Source organism: Delphinapterus leucas, chromosome 3, assembly GCF_059928025.1.
Source record: "Delphinapterus leucas isolate spDelLeu-1000000601 "Yukka" chromosome 3, BTC_Dleu_Yukka2, whole genome shotgun sequence".
Classification (NCBI taxonomy): Eukaryota; Metazoa; Chordata; class Mammalia; order Artiodactyla; family Monodontidae; genus Delphinapterus; species Delphinapterus leucas.
Window position 1 is genome coordinate 72,230,842 of NC_143131.1, and position 20,080 is coordinate 72,250,921.

A 20,080-nucleotide genomic window follows, 5' to 3' on the forward strand; every position below is an offset into this window, starting at 1 on the left:
AGATTCAGATATAAGCATGTTGGTCTACTTGTTCTTGAGAACAAAATTTTTACAGACACAGATAATTGTGAGATACTTCCTATGTGAGGAGGTACATGGGGAGACAGAAGCCAGATATGCACGTTCCCATATCCAGTCCTGCTGCAAGCTCCCAGCTACTACAGATGCCTTCCTTCCAGCTGGGGAAACACCGACCTTCCCCATATTGTTGAGAAATGAAACATGACTGGGTAGCTTTATTCAAATTTCTTCCTGCCCCCGCCTGGAAATTAGACTATCAAACTATATGTAACCTAACCTTTTAAAAATCATCTTTGCTTAAAAGTCATCTCTCAGTATGTACTGAATACCCACATCAACAAGGATGATGATGGAAATGCTTCTAGAAAATAGGTTGTCTTTTTTTTAGGTGGTAGGAGAAAAATACCAAAAAATTTGAGGGTCATTTTCTCAAATATTAGTATTCGAATGACTTTTGCTAACCCTCGATGGCAAGTTCCTTCTGCCAGTCTGCTCTGCCCCCTACATAGGTCAGTTTATGCTGGTTATCTAACTTGCTTAGATAAAATCAGATACTAGATAGTGCTAACAGTATAGCTTTAAGGACTTAAAGGTATTTCTATGAACAGAATATGAAGAGCTCTTTCATACTTCTTTAATTTTGAGAAAGAATTGTGGCAACCCTCTTGGGCTGCGAGGAATTACTACTTAGGTGGGCTGAAAGGTATTTTACTCTGCTTTGAATACTGTATCTATCCGAAAGAATGTGAGTCCACCACACAAGCATTTGGGACTACTTTGGCCTGCAAAAATATCAGTTTTTAAAAACTGATTTACATTGTAAGGAATAAAGGCAGCTCATGTAATTTATTTTACAAAAATATTACAACTTGGGATTTTCTTTTTCTTTTTAATATTTAATCGTGTGAGCATAGGCTAGCTCATTTGAAGGAATCTCCTTTTGAAAACTACTGTGTGTGTGTGTGTGTGTGTGTGTGTGTGTGTGTGTGTGAGAGAGAGAGAGAGACAGAGAAAGAGAGGGAAAGAGGAAGGAAGGAAGGAAGGAAGGAAGGAAGGAAGGAAGGAAGGAAGGAAGGAAGGGAGGAAGGAAGGAAGGAAGGAGGGAAGGAAGGAAGGAGGGAAAGAAGGCAGGCAGGCAGGCAGGCTAAAATTAGAAGGCCTGGAAGGGGTATCTATTTGAGGGATAAGGGAAGTGATTAAGTGCAATAAAAACACATAACTCAGAGTCAACTCATGCACCATGAGAATTGGTGTTGAAAGAAACTGGAATTAAACAAAATGCTTCATCCTTGGCTGTTGTAATTCAGTTCCTCTCTAGTCCAGGGCTGTCACTTCTTTCTCATTTACTGAAGCCTCTATTAAAGGCAGCAGAGAATTTTGTTCTTCCCATGTAATAGAAGAGAATTTAAAAATTGTAGTGTAGTTAAAATACGTAAATACATGTGTTTTCTATGTAAAAATGCAAATTATTGGGTGTTACTGAAAAGAAAGCCATAGTCGGAGAAAATAATATGGCTTTTGACATTAATAATTTCTAGGGAAAGTCAGTCCTATAATGGATGAATTTTGTGAAAAATGAGAAGTAAACAGCTACCTTTATTTTTGACAAGAAGCACGAACAGTGGATTCACTGCCGAACCACAGAAGTACAATGCCACGTGTATGTATTTTAAGATTGCCTGGTTGATACGATGTAGTTAGTGATAACTGCCTGAAAAAGTTATTGCCATAAATGTCTATTTGGATAGTTAACATTTCTGGTTAAATTTAAATGTTATTCTAAATAGAGACATTCTGTTGCTGTTCAACATATAACATATCTTCAAAGTTAATCTTTCAAGAAAGCAGAGCAACAGTGTCAAGTGAATTTCTTTTATTTTTTTACATGAGAGGTTAGAGTTTCAACAATAGTGATTAGTGAGTAAAATGCATATAAGCAAATAGTAAATGGGTGAAGACTCCACAACCAGAGCAGTAATCTATGTGAAATCAATTCCACATGAAAGCTAGTGGGACTGGAGCGGAGTAAGAGAGAAGTTGTGATAGTAATCAGTGATTTTTATTCTAATCAGAGTTTTATTCTCATTATCTCCTTAGAATATGAACATAGAATTAGCTAACGATTTTAACCAACATCTCAGCAGAAAAGTAAAAGTGGGGTAGGCATACCCCACTTTTCTAAAATATAAGTATAAAAATATAAAAATGGTTTGTCTTTAATATTTTATATCCTCCTAGTAATTTCTTTTGAAGATTAATTGAAGTTTTGGAGTTATTAAACTGAAAGTCATGTCTTTGGTTCATGTTTTAAACTTAAAAATGGTTTTACAAGTAGTATTATTTGTGAATTCTGGGCCTTTTAAGATTTGAACTTTCCTATTGATAAATGACAGGAGTTATTTCTATAATAAAGACATATCTCAAAAGTACCACAAGGGGGCAGAAATAGACATCTTCTGACTTCAGAAAACAACAAAAATTATTTTTATACCCAAATTTAGATAATTAGTGTATGTATGCACATATACATATATTTAAATTCATATATCTATGAATATACAACTATATTATGAGTACATTATAAATATATGAAGTTTGTATATCAGTGGAATAGCTGACCCTCTGAGTATTAGGCTAACTATGTTCATTACATTAGGCATGAACTATGTGGTTTATGCTAAGTGAAAAGGATTCTCAAATATCTCAAAAATTTAAAAAACTAATAACTATAAATGTTTTCTTATGTCCCACATGAACTATGTGAAAACTTAACTGAAGAAAAACTTATCATTGACAGAAGTAGAAACAAATATAGCCTAAAACAACTGGGAAATAACATACCCTATCATCACAGAGCTCTCCCTCCTCATAAAGAAGAAGGAAAGTAATATTTAAGCTACCTGAAAGGTATTAAACTTCCAGATTTTGATAAAGTAGGATTTTACATCCTCTAGAGGAACATTAGAGCACACAGTTAGAGACTGCCATTTGTCATTTAACAATGCATTCTAAAAGTGTATTATGAAAGAAGTAATATTGCTTACCCCAGTTGACTGAGGGCGGATGGCGGCATATTATGGAGGTGTTGTTGTTGCCAGCCAGTTACTGAGCCAAGATGAAGAGCGCTGGCGGTGTTAAACCCAGACAGAGACGACAGGTCTGCGCTACTCAGAGAGTACTCTAGAGAAGAGAATAAGAGAGTCAGGGAACATATTCAATTTGGAAATTATCAAGTGGTGAATAATCATTTTCAATTTTTAAAATATTCTATTAGTATTATTTAATGATTGTTATACTTTTTTTTTATTTGCAGAAGGGAGGGAGATAAAACATTAGGGACAATTTTAATTTAAAAGAGATATACTATATACCAAAAATTAAGTATTCTGTGAAAACTTCAATGTAATACCGCCTGCAATTCTAGTTTATTAGAACTACAATCTGGTATCACAAGTAGGTACATAGTATTTGATGACCTAGAAATGTTTTTTAAACAACCTTGAGAAAGTGAGCTTTCTATTACATCAAAAAAACAATAGCTCATTTTCTTGAAATTGTTCTTATATATTGAATTCAGGTTGGGTTAATAAAACTTTTGCTCACTAAGAAAGAAACATGTGGATATTCACTTTGTCTTAGTAATGAATAGGTAATGGTATAGTGCTCTGGACTCCACAGGTATTAAATAAAGCTTCCTAGCAGACTAAAGAGTAATATCTTTTTCATCTTGCTTTTTTAATAAAAAGTATTTAATGTACTATTTGAACATGGCAAACTACTCACCGTTACCATATGTTGTTGAAATGGCTGATGGATATCCTCCCATCCCTTGTCCTGGTAAAGTAGGAGTTGCTACGGAAACCACTGGGGTAGCCAATGACTGAGCGGACTGGGAGTTATTTATCCTTTGATTCTTTTAAAGTAAATAAAAAGATATTACTTATAGAATTTTTTAAGAGTTAAAAATACTAGATTTCAGTATTAGTGTTGCACATAAAGAGAACTTGGTACAAATCTCATGAAATTAATCATTTAACATGTGTCTCTATGAACTCTGCCAACCCTATCATTTACAATCCTTCAAGAGACCAGTTGTTGCCATAGTAACCCATTACATCAGTATCTCCTAGGCAACTGAACTAGTAACAAGTACCATAGCTTTATTATGGGTAAAAACAGACTATGTTGAAAACTGATGAAATATGTATACTGTACTTCTATTGTTTCAGTTTTTATTCAAATGCAAATTAAAAAAATTAAAATCAACCATGGTGGTTTTTATGCTCAGTTCTATACACACCAGAGCAGATGGGTAGCGGGTTCATGCTATATTTTGACCAGCAGGTGGTGCTCTGACCACCTTTTTTCAGATTCGTCTAACCTTCCCTCAAACTAGATGGCAAAGCAGCTAACATATATTTAATTCCTTAGAGCAAGGAGATTAAAAATTCATATACATTTAAATATCTTGAGGATTTAATTCTTAGAAAAATAAGCATTTCATGGTTTTAAATAACTAAGGATATTTTTGTTTGTTACAATTTTACTATAAATTAAATCCTAAAATAAACTGAAAACATGGCCTTTACTTACAGAGGTTGACACAGAAAAATAGATAACCTGATATCTCACCTATGAGTGATACTTGAAATGAATGGCATTTAAATATAATCAATATTGACACACACTAACTCCTGAAATCTTTCCATTTTACTACTGCTTCCTCTCCACCTAACAGTCACTTTGGATTTCTCCTTGCACGTGCCATTGAAGAGAAGCACCCTCACCACTTACCAAAAGCAGGTCGACATCCTCAGACTGAGAGCATGCGGAAGGAGTTTTATTAATTAGTGTCTGTAAATATTTATAATTGGGCAAAATCTTTTCAACAAAAGGAGAAGCATCTTCTGATAGACACAACAGTTTAAACAGTTTTAAAACTCAGACTCTAAAGATAACTCCTTACAAAGACATTCTTTGTTTTCTTTAATGAGCTGTTTGTCTCAAACATGAAGACAATCTATCCAGTTTTCAGCACAGGTCAGTGTCTCAACGTTCATTATTTCACCACCACATTTTGAGGAAAAAAAAAAAAGATTGTACTTTGAAACCCCACTTGCTGGAGGAGGGGGGAAACCGCACCTGGCTGCCAGTGAGAGACCTGACGGATGGCTCACAAGAAACCCTGGGAAAGCCTCAGTTTTAAGGGACTGGGAATAAATCTGCTGATAGAGACAGCCTGCCATGCATGGCCCACACTGCTTGGCTGTGGCCCTGTGGGAGGTTTTATTTATCCAGCCTTTTCCGAAGGGAATGTTGCACATTATGTGAATTTTTGGGGGCTGATATTCAAAATTAATCTGCACTGTGCCATAATAAACTAATCAGCTTGCAGGATTGTTTTACCCTGAAGCTTGCCACAGAGCAGAGAAAGAAAAAAAAAATGTGTTTGCAGAATGATCTAAATCTGTCTACTGAATCTTGGTTTTAAATGTTCTCGCTCTTAAGCAAAGCTAATTTGGAGAACACGGATGTAAGTCTCTTTGTTGCTGAATGTGGTCCCACAATATTATCTTCACCTTCGTCCTGCAGACCCAGGAGAAAGAAAAATGATAGCTTCCAGGGATATTATTTATATTTCATATTTATTTATTCTTATAAGTGCCACAACTGTTTTTTGATGTAAAATAAAAATATAACCTTTGTTCTCAAAACGCCTAGAATTTTAAGACAATTTGTTTTTGAGAGGTAACTACTGTCAAAAAATGCATATTTGGAAAGATGAATTGAGGCAGTGCATAGGCATGTGATACATTAAACATTATCATTGCAATACACCTAAGAAAAGAATTGCTAATTAACGGGAGAAAGTTCATTTAGGAATTTTGAGAAAGATTTTTCATTGTCAGTACCTTAAGGACATACTTATTTAGTTCAATACTGTAAAAATCTGTTATGAAATACCTCATTCTGTGAGTGTGTTTCTACCATTGGTCAAATCAAATCATATGTGTCATAAGCAGAGTACTAGGTAATGATTTTTTTCTAATTATAAATTGGAGGCCTTAAAAGGAAATGTTTTCTTTGCCCCAGAACACCAGCCCTATAGTGGAGTTTTTTTGGATGTTGGTTCTTTTTTTTCCACGGAAAAGGGAAAATGCACACTAGTTACCAGAAATAATAGCTAAATCCAACAGGGCCCCAGCAATAGCACTGACGTGTTAATTTTCTGGGAGCATGTGAGTAATTCATAAAGTTAGACAAATATACAAATAGCAAAACATATACAAAACAGCAACATTTATTTAAAATGTAATTTCACATTACCACTGATGGCATCGTATTCTTGCTGCCTGGTGGAATAAGAACTCGGAGATCTGGTTTACGGTTATTCATCCCTAAATTCATGGGGGGAGGAGATTTTGCTTGCATATTCTTGTTCAAGTTACCAGGTGAGACCAGCAGACCTGGTGAGTTTCGGGGATTGCCATACCCGTTCCCTGTTAACACAAAACAATGAGAGCACTGAGGAAAAAAAAAAATCTAGACTCAAAAATGTTTCTAGAGAATACACTACATGAGATTAAGAATAAAGGATTAACAGGGTGAGACAATAACGTACACTGAAAGTTCACAGGATGACTGACAGCCTCCACATCAGGAACCCAATCAGTTACTTAACATTCCTCTGAAGGAAGATTAAAAACTCTTAATGAGAAGAGACCTAATAGATAGCAACTTGCCCAGAAACCAGCATATACTTTTATTCTATTAAAAAAATTTCGGGGGCTTCCCTGGTGGTGCAGTGGTTGAGAATCCGCCTGCCAATGCAGGAGACACGGGTTCGAGCCCTGGTCTGGGAAGATCCCACATGCCGCGGAGCAACTAGAGCCTGTGCGCCACAACTACTGAGCCTGCGTGTCTGGAGCCTGTGCTCCGCGACAAGAGAGGTCGCGACAGTGAGAGGCCCGCACACCGCGATGAAGAGTGGTCCCCGCTTGCCGCAACTAGAGAAAGCCCTCACACAGAAACGAAGACCCAACACAGCCAAAAATAAATAAATTCATTAATTAAAAAAAAAAATTTGGGAAGAAAGTCAGACAGTCCGTCGTTCACGGTCTAAGAAAAGCACTGAATTGGTCCTGCACTTTAATTGACTAGCTCGGCGGAGGCCTGGCCGGCATGACTCACTCTTTTGGTTCAGCGATTTGGGTTTTATTTTGTGTATCTGTGTGTCCTTAAGTGAAGAAAGGGCATACCAGCAAGACTATAATTTTCTAGGACACGCAGGAGGTGTAGCAGCCTCTCACACGCTTTGCTATTCAGTTCCCCTTGTCTTTGAGCGATTTCTTCCCTGTGGCTTTCTTCCATCTGGTTTGCTCTCCTCGCTAAGCTCAGTGTACGAACCTGAAGCCCTGCTTTCTTGCTCGCACAGAACTTCGAAAAGCGGGGCTCCTTCTCAGGAGCCGAAGTGAGGGGATGACGCCTCCACTAAAGTGCTGATGCACAGGGCACAGGAGTAGCCACTGAGTGGCAACCGTCCTGAAAGGGTTCTCTTTGGTCTCTGACGCTTAGCCCTCCACTAACAGACAAATGGCTACCTGAAGGTGTCCATTTGTCATAATTCAAAATATACTGTCCCGTGACAGGCAGAGCTGTGGAGGGAGTCGATGCAACCTGAGCTGAACCGGAAAGTCCCCTGCTGGCTTCCTCTACCATCTCTGATTGGAGAATAAGTGAAACCACCTAGGTGATTCAACAACCCGTGCTGGAAACCTACCTAGACAGTTGTTTTCTAAAGCTCTCTAAAGGAGACAGTCAAACCTTGTTGTCACTGTCATCATTATCATTATCATAAAACACAAGTATCTATTACCCCAGGACGAATGGTACTGTGTGCTACCCAGTGGGGATGCAGAGACAAGCCCCCGGTCCTCAAAGGCCCTGCAGTACCTTTGTGGCAATCCAATACAGGCACGCGTGAAACATACGCACTAAGACAAGGCAGCCTGGGGTGATGTGCCACACAGCAATACAGATTAAGTGCTATTGGGTTCCCAGGAGGGAAGAGATTATCCAAACAAGATTCACGGAAGAGGCAAGAACTGATGTGAGTCTTGAAAAAAGAGAGGAGGTAGTAAGATCTCTGGGCTTGTGACCAGGCACTGGGAAAGGTTCAAGGTGGCATGTGAGCATCCTGGTGAGAAGGCAACCCATGGAGAGAGGGGAGTGTCAGAGACCCTGAAGGAATATGGAGGGTTGGGCTGTGGAACCCACAGAAGTTTAGCCTGTGAATTCCAGGCTAACATGTCTTGGGTTTAAATGGTGGAAATGCAGACCCCTGAAGGTTGCAGAGCAGAGGTAACACAGGCCTTTAAGTGGACAGAGAGATATACTGGTATTGGGATATTCTGTCATTAGGAAGGCCTGATAGTGTGATCCAGTCTGGAAACTTCTATGATGACCTGAGCTATGATGAGGAATTGGGAAGGCAAAGCCCAGGTATATTTCAGGAGAGATTTATGGGTACATCTTTTGAATTAGAATCTATTTGAGGCACACTGTGTAGAGCACACTGGTTCTTCATACCCCATTCATTTACTTGTCTCATTTTATGCATGAATAAACGGGCTGAATATATAACAAATAACTACAAGATTAAATCTGTCAATTGGATTATGCATAAAATTCTCCACTTTACTGGAAGAAAAACCCCACAAAATAAAACAAACAACCCCTCCCCCAAAGCGTGTCAAGTATAAAGTAGTTGCTTAAGAAGTGTTGGTTGAATTTGTATGTAAATTACTCTTCTATAATAAAACTTCAAGAAAATTAGCTAAATTCTCTAAAGCCAGCTAAATATGTCAAAAGCCCAAAACATTTTTTTACAGTTAATTTGGATTGTTTTCTGTGGCAAAAGTTATTTTATGAAACAAATGCAATTTACCTTTTTCCACTAGGAGAAACACAAAGGATATGTTCACTTAGAAAAACGCTCGATCAAATGGAATGCTCACAGGAGTCTTATATTTAAGGTGTCTTACTGAATCATTAACGTGACTATGCTAGGGCTTTCGTTTTAATTAATAGATTCCACTGGATAAAAAGGGAGCGAGAAAACCAAGACAAAGTTTGCTCTCTACTTTCCTGTCAGCTGAAGCTCAGACTGACAGACACACTGAATGCCTATGTCACTTATCTATTAAGCCTGCGTGAGATCTGGTTTAAATAAACAATCAAATGGAAAATTAGCTGGGTAATTTCAAAAGAAAGGGGGAAAAAAAAGTCAGTTAAGCAGTGCAATGAAGCTTGAACAGATCTGAAGAAACTAAAACCCCGGCGTCGTAGATGCCGATACTGGTTTGCATGGAGGAGTTATTTTGCTAAAAGGAAGTAAAACCACTTTATGAAATGTGTTGTCCTGTGATATGACGAGCACTGGGCCAGTGTGTGAAAATGGAAATGCTGCACGAAGGCTCTGAGAAAAGCTCTTTTTTTTTTAAATTAAAAAAAAAACAAACATCTTCTACAGTACACTCTGAGAAATTCCAACAATGCCTACCCCTTTTTGCCCACATTTTAAACAATGATTTGGGGCAGCAGTCGGGGAGAAAAAAAAGCAAACATATATTATAGCTTTTCACCCAATAAATGCCTCAAAACTTAAAAAATTGATTGGAAAAGCATTCTATTTTTCCCCTTGGAATATTTCCTGTTGTTTGGAAATTATGCCATTTTCGAAGATTAGTCATATATTTTAAGGTGTTTACATATGGAAGGTAAAATATTTTGAACCACGATGACACTTCTTAGACTCCTATTTTTAGAGCATAAAGTTATTTTTGAGAACAAATACATTCTACCTTTTACCGGTGGGTTTCTGCTGTTTTTAGCGTATTGTGCCAGCTAGCATTTTGGAGCCGTATAATAACCATTTCTGTTTCCAGCCACCAAGTTGTTATTCTTTTGGCATAATATAGATTCAGGAATGTGAGGCTGTGGATCCTAAACCAGTGCTAGAGAAACCTATCATTTGAAAATCAGTGATGAATACATTCGTGTGGTTTACTGCTAAGAAGAGCCTGCATTTAAACTGGCTCGGAAGCCGCAGCCGCCTCCCCACTCAGGACTCTTTGGCCTTGGTTGAGGCTGCTGTCCTACCTTAAGATAAATCCTCCCAAAAGAACAGTCTCTTTCAAAGTCAGGGGTCGGGAGGTGGGAACCGCCACCCTTCAATAACCTTCTGAGATACAGATTCCACCTTCCTTCATGTTTTAAAATTACCCTCCGCCTGGGACCATTATCAATTTGGATGTGACTGCATGCAGATGTCACATTCCCCTGACCACTTAAAAGCCCCCAAATTATAAAGCATGAGTGAATGGATTTCCTGATTATAGATTATAAGAAAACGAAGAACAGACCAACTTTAGAGTTCGTTTGTTTTATCGTTTCGTTTGATTAAAAATATTGTTTCACAGAAAACAATTTAAGCATTCACGATATAATTTGCATAAAGGATAATAGAATCTACGTCTCTTGGTTACAAGTTTCTAAACACTCATACTAAAACTACTGTAAATACATAAAACTTCAAATGTGGTGTTAGGAGAAAAAAATTTTTTTCTTTCCAGTTAACTTGAAAACACTTGCTGCTTTTTCTTTTCTTTTTTTTTTTTAAATTGACTCCTATTTTAAGAAGTTGTAAATTCAAAGAACATATTCCTGGCTTAAGATGTTGTGAGGAGGACTTTTTGCCTTGTCTCACAGAGCTCAACTGAGTATGTAGCTCTCTTTGAGCCCAAAGTTCTGAAACTTTCTCTTATTGGGATGTTTAGACGTTATGAGTCTTTTCACGTCACTTTTTTTTTTTTTTCTCTCCTGGACTTTCAATTATAAATACAAGAATATAAATCTAATAAACACAAAACAGAAACTAGTCCTCATGGAGCAAGGTTAATTTTTTCGTTGGCACGATCTGTTTTTGGAGTCTCTCAAGTCGCCATCTTTGACTATTCATTCGTTCCCGCTTCCTCTTCCAACTCCATATCCAATTAGTTTCCAAACCTTGCTAACTTTTCTTCAAAAATGTCTCCCTCCATTTCCATTGCCACCATCCTAATTTAGGCTTTTGCTGCCATTTGACTAGGTCTTTCCATAACCCCCCGTTTGGGTTCCTGGTCTCTAGTTGAAGGGTTCTTCACCAGGCCTTAAGATGGGCTGCCGGAAGATTGTGAGCTCCTTGAAGCTGTATGCAAATTTTTGTGCATATGTGTTATAATAAACCTAATGTACACTCCCAAGGTTTTCTTTAAAAATCTTTCTCAACTGTTGCTTCTCTCATGTTCCTTTTTCAGATCATACTTAACACTAGTGGGTCAGTGCCCTGGCTTGGCTCTCCAAACTGTGCATAGTTTGACCCACTCTGTCTATCTAACCTAATTTCCAGTGGCCACAGCCAAGCTCACCATCCTCTGAATAAGCCTGAGTCTTTGCTCTAGCAGTTCAGTAACTGGCAGTGTTTGATTTCCTGTTTAATTCAAATTCATTTTTAAGGATCGGCAAAGGCCCAGTGCTTTCATGATACCTTTCAGTCAACCTCAGCCCACCTTGAACTCACTCTCCTCCAAAATCCTGCATAATTAGAGGCTAATACTACACAGAGCACTAGTCCGTTAAGCGTTTCAAATGCTCACAAAACACATATGCAGATTATGCTGGAAAAATTAGAATTATTCAGGAATGGGACTAAAAGTCAAGTTACGGAGGGAATGTGGGATGAGAACTGAAAACATAATGTGTAACTTGCTAATTTCAAACATCAAGGGTCTCTCCTCTTTATGCTACTTGAGAACATTTTCTATTTTAGATAATGATTACACACTGATGACCAAGTACAGCACTGAGACAAACTGTTTATCAACCATATAATATAAAAGTCAGAAAATCATGCAAGTGCCCACCTACTAAATTTGTTAATAGAGAGTTAATTAAAGCTTCGTTTTCACCTATTGCACCTGTTAATCATTTCAAAGCACATTACCTTAGCTAACTGCAAGCAGTAGACTCAAAGTAGAAATTTTCCCTAATGAAAAAAAACTCTGAGATTCTGGATCTTTTCTTCTACACTGTCAAGTGTTTACTGCCATAGGTTGTCTCTATATCAAGATGAATTTCAATAATAATTTACTCATACAGACCTTTCTACCAAAAGACGGGCTGCATGATATCCTAGGAAAAAGAATGGTAGAAGGGTGGCAATTAAGAGTGCACAGGATTTTATTAGGTGGTTCAGAGAGAGACTTCCTGGAGAGAGGGAATTCATGACAGATCTCAGAGTCACGACTGCGTTTGAGAAGGATAAGTATTCCTATGAAGGTGAAATATAGATCATTTCAGAGGATGCAGTTTTCAGAAGTTGAAAAAGTAGGCTAGGCTAACACAAGCCTGTCAGATCATGTTAACTTTCTACTGTAGACTTTATAATAAACTTTTACTAAACTTTATACCATAGAAAATGAACAGCCGAAGTCGTTTGTGAGTAGGAAGGGGCGTTGTTAGCTGTGTATCGGGAAAACAGCAATAGTGGCAGTGGAAAGGATACATTACAGAGTTAGACGGTTATAAGGAAGCTAGTTAGGACACATCTGCCAGGGAACACATGAGGAATGAGGTCTGAGTGAGGCAGCAGAGTCGGGAACATTTACAAGGCAGATGGGCATCGAGGACAAAGGAGGATTAAGTAGATAAATCCAGTTCCTAGTCATGAGGTCTCCATTAGAGTTCCTTCAACTATACTGAGCCTTGGGTTTCACACGCTAAGTAATGATTTCATCAGGGTGAGAGAAGCATAAAAGTCATCTGAATCAGAGACTCCCACCTACTCTCCCAAGGCAGCTGACCAACACGACCATGCAATATTAGCAACAGCAAGCATTTTATATAGTACTAATTACCAATAGTATCAACAACAGCAAGCATGCATCTTAAGTACCCAGAACAGTACAGGCACCTATGCAATGTGTTTTGTTATTATACCTGGATATAAAACGCCTTTAAGCCTCAAAACAACCCTGTGAGGTGCTAAGAGTATCCCTGTGTTACATAAAGAGAAAACTGAAGAACAGAGAGGTCCAGTAACTTGCCCAGCGTCAAACAGCTATCAGCTGGCTGAGCCATGGTTTGAATCCAGCAGTGTGTCCGGAGTCCATGCTCTGAAGCACAACACGGCCCTGCTCCTGGGAATTGGTCATACTCTGAGATTTTGAAAACCCTTCTCTGTCAAACCTCATCCTAAAATTACAGGAACACCAAGGAAGAGAGGAAACAAAGGGTGAGACCGGGGACATGAGACTCAAAGGGCCTCCTAAGTCAGCAGTGATGTGGAACATGGTCAACCTGGGCATCAAAAATAGCAATTCTGGTTCAAAAGACACTGGACTTACATAAGGGGCACAGAATGGTGATGTTCCAAACCATATTTCTAGTCTCCTTCTGGATAAATAAATATTTACAAATAGGAAATATTGGGTTTAGCTACAGTAAATGCCAGAACAGCTGTTTAACTTTCAGCATGCTATTTTGAGTGGATGATTAAGTATGCTTTTAAAGGTAGATTTTGTAATACTTTAGTCAATAATCTTCTCCTCTGTAATAGAGGGTGAAGATGTTTACCCACCTACTGTCTATTTAAGAGACCAGCTTCATCAGAACCACTCAACATGACAGGGAAGCGCCCAGTATTTTATAGTATCCACTATTAGATATCTGGAAAATAATTTCTCATACACAGGTTATAAAAGTTACTTTGTTTAGTAGTTTGTTAATGGTATCTTATTTTTGGGAATTTGGAGCAAACTGCCACAGGAAAACATTAAAGTGAACATACAGCTGAACCTCTGATGTATTGATTTTCGGGTTTTACTTCAGCAAAATGCTTTGCCCACTTAAGGTTTTTTTTTTCTTTCAACAGAACAATTTTGAAAATATTTACAGCATACAATCTTGTTAAACTAGAGATGTTACATGTATGATAACGTTCACTACTATCAATTAATTTTACATTTGACTTTTTAAAAGTTTTAAGGTAAGTTAGTTTCCAATATCAGGACATTGTTTTGTGTCTCAAATAAACCTACGGCTTTTCATGTAATTTTATTTGTATATAGTAAAACTGCTCATACAACCCACTGCTCTACCGGAAGCAACGCACCTAAAATAGTTTTTAGTGGGAAAAAATTATGACCTTCTAGACTTCAGTCTTATATTCACTTTGCCCTGAATGCCTGAAACGCTATTGAAAGCACTACCAGCTATAAGTTATTCAGCTGTTGTAAATCACAATCAGTTTTTTTTTGTTTGTTTGTTTGTTTTTTGAGGGGAAAGGAGATCTTTTTCATGGGATGGCTCTAAGGGAAAAGGCAACCGCAAAACATTTGGAGGTCAGAAATCTGGGAATGATGAAAATTTCAATATGCCTACTGCAGAATGGGGGCAAATCAGATTTCTGATTCTTATCCAGCTAAAGACTCCTGATTACAGATTCTTAAAAGTAAAATCAAGTCTCCAATCTATCGGGGGGTTTCTCAGGGAAATAATATAATAACGTATAATGTTAGACTAAGAAGAAACTCCTGTGAAACCTCAGTGCCTTTTGTGGTGTATTCTTAGAAAATACCCCAAGAATACACCCGAGCCAAGGCTATTCTTGGCTATACCAGTTAGAGGGCAGCAGACGTTCTAAAAAGGGACTTGTCTCTTCTGCTTGACCATGTCACCCTGATGCTGAACCATGCCTTCACGGATTTCCTACTTACCCCACTTGTCCTTGATGTTTCTTAGATGTGTTTTGTTTAGTATCTTTTGTGAAATTAAGTCTATCTGCCAACTAGAACTTTAAACATTCAGAACATACAATGGGCTTTGGATTGTGAGGCAGACGTAAAGAATTTTTACTTATTACTGAGTTGTTTTCCTAAAGATTGGAGTCTGTGTTATAAAGCAGGTTTGTGTTGGCAGACCACTTTCATTTTTCCTAAAGTCATGTGGGTCAGGCATTATCATCCCAATTTTTGACAGATGAGGAAACTGAGGTTCCGGGAGTTTCTGAGACTTGTCAGTAAGTGGGAGAGCTCTGATCTGAATCCAAAGCACAAACTGCTTCCACTACATTATCACAAAAGCCAGATGTTTCAGATTTAGAATGCATCCTTGAATTGTTCCTTCTCTTGGAATAAAGGCTCCACTTGCAAATAAGAAAAGAAATCGACAATTTGATGTTTCCCATGCACAAAGGCACTCTATCGGTCTGTTCTTAGTACTGACTTACTGAAGGGATAGTTTTTCATCGTACCACAAAAATGATATGGAACCTTGCTATCTTAAAAAAAGTTCCACTTAACAATGAATGATAGATTTATGACTCACTTAATTGTTCACTTCTTGCGATTTGGGGGCTGTCTCTTTACTAAAAAATGAGGGGGTGTCTTCATTATTGACACAATTGTTCATTCTTTCAGTCATTTTTATAAACAAAAATATTGAGACAGTTCAAATTAGAGAGAACATGACAGAAGAGAAAGAATAATTACTTGTGGTTTTAACATTTACACAACTGCTGCAAACACATCAGAAGATGATAATGTTCAAATGAAATGTGTTGCACTGCATCGCACTGCGCTCCCTTTCTGCCTCAGATTTATTAATATCTCCTCTCTACTCCCACCCTTGAGGGTAGGGGCCGCGGCAGGCATCTCTGTGAGGCCTACTAGTGCACTACTCACACCCTGCACATTTAATAAATATTACTGGGACTAGATTAAACTAAGCTTTATTTTTTGCTTAGCAAGTCAAGAATATAGATAATTATAATACTAACAAGAGCCAACATCTATTACTCTAGGGCAGAAACTGTGCTAGGTGCTGCCTTGTATTGATGATCTCATTTAATTTTCACCAACAATCCTGCAAAATGGGAATTCACAGACTTTCCAAGGGTGATGTCATCTCTAAAGTAACTGGTATATCATGTATTTTTCTTGGTGATTTTATTATTCTGAACATCTGCCTCCAGAATATTTTCCCAAATTACTGCTTGAGCAAAAATTTTGCTCCATGATTTCATAGTTTTCTCTGAGTTGCTTAATACTAAAGGTTTCTTTCCCATGATTGTTATGTAAATTAATGTTATCATGTTTGAATATGTAAATTAACCACAGCTTTAGATTTGCTATTATTACTATATTATAATAACCTAATTTGGCAGGGATTTTTTTCCCCTGCTCACACTACAAACGCGACAAATCCGTTCTTTGCCATAACTAGAGGTTGTAAGTGGAGTCTAAGGTCAAAAAATCGTGAAAGGAGGGAACAGTGTTTAGTAAGACAGTTACTAAGTAGATATTAAGTTCAGTTAAAATAACTGAAATGGAGCAATAATAAATAAACCTAGTGAATACTTAGCACCCTATGGACACATCTATAGATGATAAATTGAAACTGTTTAGCCAGGGTTTTGGTACAATATAGTTTCCTTTAGTAGAAAGTTAACTAAAGGAATATATCTGACTTGATCTTTCAAATATGAGACTGTTTCATGACTATACACTCTTAGAATTGAAATTCAAGTGAAAGATTCTATATAAGTCTAACTAAAATTTAAGACTGGCAAAGGTTTGTCTAAAAACAGCAAATTATACTCTTGGCTGACAGCCTTGAAGCCCCGAAAAGTCCCTGGTAGGTAAAACATTGATTTCCAAGAGGGGTTTTTTTAACCACATCCCTCCGTCAGGATCTACTGTCTATTGATGTACAGTTTCATATCACTAATGATTTTGAAAAGAGCTTTTCCTTCTGTATTATCTCCAAATAAAATCTTATGGCGATGTCAAAAACAGGAAAGAGAGAAACCAACACTGTGCGAGGGCAAAGAAAAATGCTAAGAGACAAACGTTGAGTAAAACTAATATTTTAGGAGGAAATGTTAACTTCTTTAATTAATATTAAAAAGACCAAAGTTTTATTATCAATCACACTCTTAGGTTAAATCAATGGGATATGAGTGAAGAGACCAATTTTCACATTGCTTTGCTGAATATAATAGAAAGACAGGTGATAAAAAGGAATACAACTTGTGAGGTCAGACATCATGGATATGCAAAAGGCTCTAAAATCTGCTGAAACCCTCTCTAGGGAAGTTATAATTTGAAATTTTGTTTTTCCCTCTAGAAATCAAACTCCTTAAGAATTAAGCCAAACCAAAAGGGTTGAAAGCAGATGGTGCCCTGGCTTAGCCTGTAACATTCACCTGTCTCCTCTTTGACCTGCCTCTCCCACTTCAACGTTGACCCCTAGAGAATGGTGTGAAGATACTGCTTTACCCATCCTCTTCCAGGTCTTGTACACGGGAAGTTGACACTGATTTTCTTGGCAGTGGCTGATTATCACGTGCTGTAGATTCTCCAACTAGAGGACAGTATTTTTTTTCCTTTTAATAAATCTAGATAACCTTGGTTTGGGTTAAAAATATCATTGTTACTTAATTGCATAGATAATAATAAAGCAATGCTGTTGGATCTTTATTTATGTTTTGGGTGAACTCCCAAGGTAAAACTGCAAATGAGTTCAGAATTTTTATTCAGGACAATTTAAACTAACATAATACTTTAAAAGAATCCAGCTATTAATTCAGATTTTTTTCATTGTCTGCTTAACAATTTTTTTAAAAGTAATATAAAATTATATTTTGAGACTAACAAAAAAGTTTTCTTATTTGAGAGTAAGTAAATGGTATCAACCTCCTTTTCTTGAATATTGCGTTCTGAATTTGTGTTTTGTTAGACAACAAAAATATAAACTTGTTAAAGCCAATACTTTTAAACCGAATTTTTAACGACTTCACTGATAGTTTAAATTATTGAGCAAGAATTGCAGAAGTCTGTTTGGTTGATAAGAAAGTCAGCCAAGAAATTTTTGATAAGTATTCTCAAAAACAAATACTTGCAAAGCAATAGTACTAGTATAGAATAATTAAACATTGTATGACCTTTTCCTCTTCTCATTTAGTTCTATTTTATAATATGCTAAATTTTTCTTTTCCAATGCTAAATGAATTACAAAAAACTCATGTTAGGAAAGTTTTGTGATTATATGATCATAAAACACTGCATGTAAATGGACTTTAAAGACTTTTGTGTCTTATCCTTAATGTGAGTACTAAGTTCAGAGGCTCAAAGTTATGACCCAAAGTCTTAACTGGATGGAGGGTTTTTGGAGTCTGGAAGCCAGGTCTCCTTACTCAGCCACTGCTCAGTGGTTTATCCACAGCAGTACACTGCCACCACCAAGTCTCCATGTATTTAGCTGATATAAATTAAGCATTCTAGAAGTGACAGTGCCTGACAACCAAATGCATAAAATAGTAAACAATAAACATCAAAATAAGGAAACAGCTGTTAGTTTCTTTTTATATAAAATTATATCTAATTTACAATAAATGCCACTTAAAATTATTAATCAATATACATAAATATCCTTCGCCTTATTGTCAAATAGCTACGTAGACTGTAGAATTCTCCTAAATGTTCAAAGAGGTTCCTAAAGGGTTTTTTTCTGCTCCCCTACCTCCCTTTTTTGGTCTCAACCAGGAAACAGTATATCCTTGAACATACTGGTACTTTTGACTCAATAAAAAAGCAACTATGTTATCCAAGTGAAAACAAAGGGTACCAAGAGGGAAGTGAATAATCCAACACAAGGCATGGCTGTGCTAACGATTATTTCTATTAAATCTAACAAAAATTCAGTTGAACCTGATCTTAAAATCATCTGTAACCACTAAGATTAGCATGTTAAAAGCTTTAATGTACGGAGATATGACAAAATGTAATTTTAAAAGCAGTGACTTTTCATTTTGTCTCTTGAAAGGAAAGGATTAAATAGTGGATGAATAACTGTCAACTGAAACCTACAAGTGTCACTATTACTAATGTATTATAATGACTTGCTGTATGTTTCCCTTACATCAAGAGCACAACCCCATCCTGTTTCTTCTTTATCGCCACTTGCCTTCATCTCTGAAATGACTTCAACTTAAGCAATAAGAGGGTCACTATTTTAAGAGGGAATTTGTGACGGTCTGAGGTACCAACCTCCATTTCATTTACTGCTGTATATCAGCTCTTTAGGTTTTCCATTAAGTAAGTTAAAGTTAGTAAAACTTCATTGGTCAATAGTGCTCAGCCATTTAATTAAATAATGAATGCACTATTTGTTATACACAGTATCAGAAGAATATATTATTTTTGTGAATTACAGATCAAGGGTGTATCTTTTTGTATTTAAAATTACATTATTTCTTTGAAGTGTTCTTTCTTTTTTTTCACATAAACAGTATTACAAATTTATGTCTAGAAGATCAACTTTTCCTTTATTCAGCTAACAAAAATTTACTGAATATCTGCCATGTCCTCTCACTTATTTCTTGAGCTGGGAAAACAAACTGAATAGGACACAGTTTGCCCCTAGAGGGATGAATGTCCAGGAGAGAGATGTGTGCCTAGATATTGCAATTACAGTGCAAGGAAATAAATAACGTAGGCACAGGCTGCCAAGAGAGAATCAAGGAGAGGTGCATAATTCCTTTTGGAAGAGTGAGGAAAGGATTTCCTGAATGGTTGAACTGAATTCTGAGGGATGACAAACAGTGCTCAGCAGCATGAAGCAGGAGAGTTCTAGGAATGCACACACAAAGGCAAGAAGCCTTGACACTGTTTGGAAAGTGGCAGCACAATGCAGTTAAGAGCATGGACTCTGGAGACAGACTGCCTGGGTTCCACCTTGGGCCATTGCTTAACCTCTCTGTGCGTCAGTTCCCCCAACTATAGAAAGGGCATTAATATGAATACATACATTAAAGGTATACTTTAATGCAAAAAGATGAGTTAATTTTTGTAAGTCACATAGTAAGAGCAATTTAAATGTTTGCCATTATTAGAGTTGGAGTGCAGGGTTTTTGATGGCAGTGGAAGAAGGTAAGAAGGTTGAAGACTGGAGAGTAGGG

General features: G+C 37.2%; 1 protein-coding gene across 9 annotated transcripts in view; it reads right to left on the reverse strand.

Annotated features, from left to right (window-relative positions):
* Positions 1-20,080, reverse strand: part of MEF2C (myocyte enhancer factor 2C) — a 148,577-nt gene that overhangs the window by 7,249 nt on the left and 121,248 nt on the right. For all 9 annotated transcript variants that reach the window (XM_022593126.3, XM_030759678.2, XM_030759672.2 and 6 more), the window contains 3 exons: positions 6,349-6,521; positions 3,805-3,934; positions 3,066-3,201 (listed from right to left, as the gene is read on the reverse strand). In XM_022593126.3, the coding sequence (XP_022448834.1) occupies positions 3,066-3,201; positions 3,805-3,934; positions 6,349-6,521 (439 nt within the window). The remainder of the gene's footprint in view (positions 1-3,065; positions 3,202-3,804; positions 3,935-6,348; positions 6,522-20,080) is intronic.